This window comes from Bos grunniens, chromosome X (genome assembly GCF_055505025.1).
Source record: "Bos grunniens cultivar Pamir isolate PY7600 chromosome X, Bosgru_T2T1.0, whole genome shotgun sequence".
NCBI classification, from domain to species: Eukaryota; Metazoa; Chordata; class Mammalia; order Artiodactyla; family Bovidae; genus Bos; species Bos grunniens.
In genome coordinates, this window is record NC_141194.1 from 37885388 (window position 1) to 37888567 (window position 3180).

General features: G+C 55.9%; 1 protein-coding gene across 2 annotated transcripts; it reads left to right on the top strand.

Annotated features, from left to right (window-relative positions):
• The first annotated feature begins 225 nt into the window (after positions 1 to 225).
• Positions 226 to 2558, top strand: MID1IP1 (MID1 interacting protein 1). 2 transcript variants are annotated; one of them, XM_086387687.1, is made up of 2 exons: positions 226 to 482; positions 770 to 2558. In XM_086387687.1, the coding sequence occupies exon 2, from the start codon at positions 1034 to 1036 to the stop codon at positions 1580 to 1582; it is 549 nt and encodes a 182-aa protein (XP_086243813.1). In that variant the 5' UTR covers positions 226 to 482; positions 770 to 1033; the 3' UTR covers positions 1583 to 2558. The 2 variants fall into 2 exon arrangements, with proteins under 2 accessions (XP_086243813.1, XP_086243812.1); XM_086387686.1 differs by having other exon boundaries at positions 773 to 2558.
• The last annotated feature ends 622 nt before the right edge of the window (positions 2559 to 3180 follow it).

Consider the following 3180-nt stretch of genomic DNA (forward strand, 5'->3'; position numbering starts at 1 on the left):
CAGGGAACGGCGGCGCCTCCTTTACCCACACAGCGCCTGACCCTCCCCCCCAAACTGGCCTGCTCTGCACTCGGCGCTGGCGGGTGCGGCTGGCTGCTCCATCTCTCCTCTGCCCTGCCCTGCCACGGCGCCCTCCCTCCGCCCGGGTATCAGGCGAGAGGCGGGGCTGGCCCAGCACGCCCCGCCCCCGCTGTAGAAAGGGCCCAGAGAGTGTTACTCCCGGTCATCCTCAGCTTGGGCCTTTTATCTCGGCGCTGCCGTGGAGGCGGGAGGAGGAGACACAGGGGGTGGCCCTGAGCGTCGGCGACACCTTTCCGGGGCTCTATAAATTGAGCACCTGGGATGGGTAGGGGGCCCACGCCACCACCACCGCCCGCAAACACAGTTCGGCCACTGACCGCCGCAGCAGCCGCAGGCAGCAGCCGCCGGGAGCGGGAACACTGAGCTACCCAGCAGCAGGGGATCTCGAGGCGCCGGAGGAAGTGCGTGCCCCCTTCCCATTTCTGCCGGGTCTTCGGGGGTGCTTGGACTCCGGCTTTGAGGAGGGAGACTGGAGTGGGGAGCCCACTTTCTTTCTCTCAGAGGCACTGGGTGCGCTAGGAGGTGGGACCGCCTGATTGCTGGGAGCCACCCGGGCGCCGTCCCAGAGAAGCAGTAACCCAGGGAATGGGGGGGTGGGGTGGGGGAGGGGAGGGGCGGTGCGCGCAGGCGAGGGTACCGGGTACCCTAGCTGGGTGAATAATCTTCTCTTTCGTCCCCGTCTTCCAAGCAGGCAAGGGCTCGACCCAGGGACCACGAGCTGATATCGCAAGCTTCCGGACACCAAAGCCAGAAGTCGCGCATCCCGCAGGGCCGGGCTGCGATCAAGACGAGAGTTGGAGAGGGCAGAGGAGGAGCCGGGAATCCCGCCGCACCGGCAGTAGCCAGGCTCCCGGCGCCGGCCTCTCAGAGCGCGTGAAGGCGGGCAGCCCCTCGCCCTAGCCGGCCATCCCGTGCCCCTGCGCCCCTGTGCTTCGGCGCCCACGCGGCCACCATGATGCAAATTTGCGACACCTACAACCAGAAGCACTCGCTCTTTAACGCCATGAATCGCTTCATCGGCGCCGTGAATAACATGGACCAGACGGTGATGGTGCCCAGTCTGCTGCGTGACGTGCCACTGGCCGAGCCCGAGCTGGACAACGACGTCGGCGTGGAGGTAGGCGGCAGTGGCGGCTGCATGGAGGAGCGCACGCCTCCGGCCCCTAGCCCGGGCAGCGCCAATGGCAGCTTTTTCGCGCCCTCCCGGGACATGTACAGCCACTACGTGCTGCTCAAGTCCATCCGCAACGACATCGAGTGGGGGGTCCTGCACCAGCCGCCGGCGGCAGGGAGCGAGGAGGGGAGCGCCTGGAAGTCCAAGGACATCCTGGTGGACCTGAGCAACCTGGAGGGCGCGGACACCGGCGAGGAGGACCTGGAACAGCAGTTCCACTACCACCTGCGAGGGCTGCACACTGTGCTCTCCAAACTCACGCGCAAAGCCAACATCCTCACTAACAGATACAAGCAGGAGATCGGCTTCAGCAATTGGGGGCACTGAGGCGGCTCGCCCGCGGCTGTCCCGCACCCTTCCTGGCCCCATATCTCACCCTCTCTCTTTCCTTAAAGCTATTTTCTTTCTGGCTGTAGGGCGCGATGGGCGGACTGCAAAGTTGGGGGGCTGCGTACATAATGGGGGCGCAGCAGGGTAGCATGGAGGAAGGGGCTTCTTTGGCGAGAGCAGAGAGGAAAGTGGTGGCCAAAGAGGTGGGATAGTGCTCAAGGACTTCCTTCTCTCCCCCGGCGGGGTCGGGCGGAGGTGGGGGAATGAGGGGGCTGTGTTCTACTTTGGTGGGAATGGGCCTGAGTTGACGCCCTGCATTCAGTCTGTGCCTTTCCTGGAGTTTCTTTTCTTTCCGGAGGAGAAGGCCCGAGAATAGGCCATTCCGGGGCGCGGCGCTGGGTTGCCACACTTGGGAGCGCTGCCCGGAGCTGGGCGCTGGGGAAGGCTGGGCGGGTGCGCAGCCTCCCGCCGCCCTGCCGTTGGGCTGGTGGAGGCCACAGTGTTGCTAAGGTTGCATCAGTTTTCCTGTTTGCACTATTTCTTTTTGTAACAGTTGCCCCGTACTAAGTATTTCGAATCTCCTCCTTGCTCTGAAACTTCGGCGATTCCATTGTGATAAGCGCACAAACAGCACTGTGTCGGTAACCGGTACTAGTTTATTAATGATTTTCTGTTACACTGTATAGTTGTCCTGTGGCACCTCTATCCCATCCCTTTCATGTCACCCCCACCCCAGTATGTGTAAGCTGGCACGGTGCCAGCTTGTACGAAGCTTGCCACTTGGTGAAAATAATAACATTATTATGAGAAAGTGGACTTACCCGAGATGGAACCAACTGACATTCTATCCATGTTGTACATAGAATGATGAAGGGTTCCACTGTTGTTATATGTCTTAAATTTATTTAAAACTTTTTTAATCCAGATGTAGACTATATTCTAAAAAATAAAAAAAGCAAATGTGTTAACGAAACTTGACAAAAGTTTGTTGCTTTCTAATCTGCCAATGAATGGCTTAGTCATTAAATAAAAATAAACTTTTTTTTTTTAGCAAAAGCTAATTTTATTTTTCTCTGGTATTTCAAAGTGGTAGATAATCACCTTTGTAAGTATTCAGATTTGTTTGGGAAGAAACTACCAACAAGATTTACTTCCAAGCTTTTTCTTTCTAACTCAATACCAAGGTAAGTCTCAACAAAAAGTTCATAAATACTCAGAGTATTTATGGGAAGTTACATATATTAGAGTTTTCAACCAACTTGACTAGCTTATCAGAGTGCTTAGTTAACATTTTGAATTTTTCAAGAGGCTCAAGCACACATGCATTTTGAGGCCTAGAAACCTATCTTAAAGGCAGAAATTTCACTTGGCTACTGAGAGGTAAAAATTGGAAGAAAAACCCTAGCTAATACTAGTGCACACACCTTGCAGGTCTTGTATTTACAAGTCTTCTATGTTAATCTTAGGAGAGACTTAAATGTGTTGTAACACTCGCTGTGGCCTCTTAGACTATCCCAGTGAAGTGCTAAGCTTTGGGAAGCAGTGTCCAGCAATGCTTCCAGTTTTCCAGGGAGACAGTCTGCGGCTGTGGACAG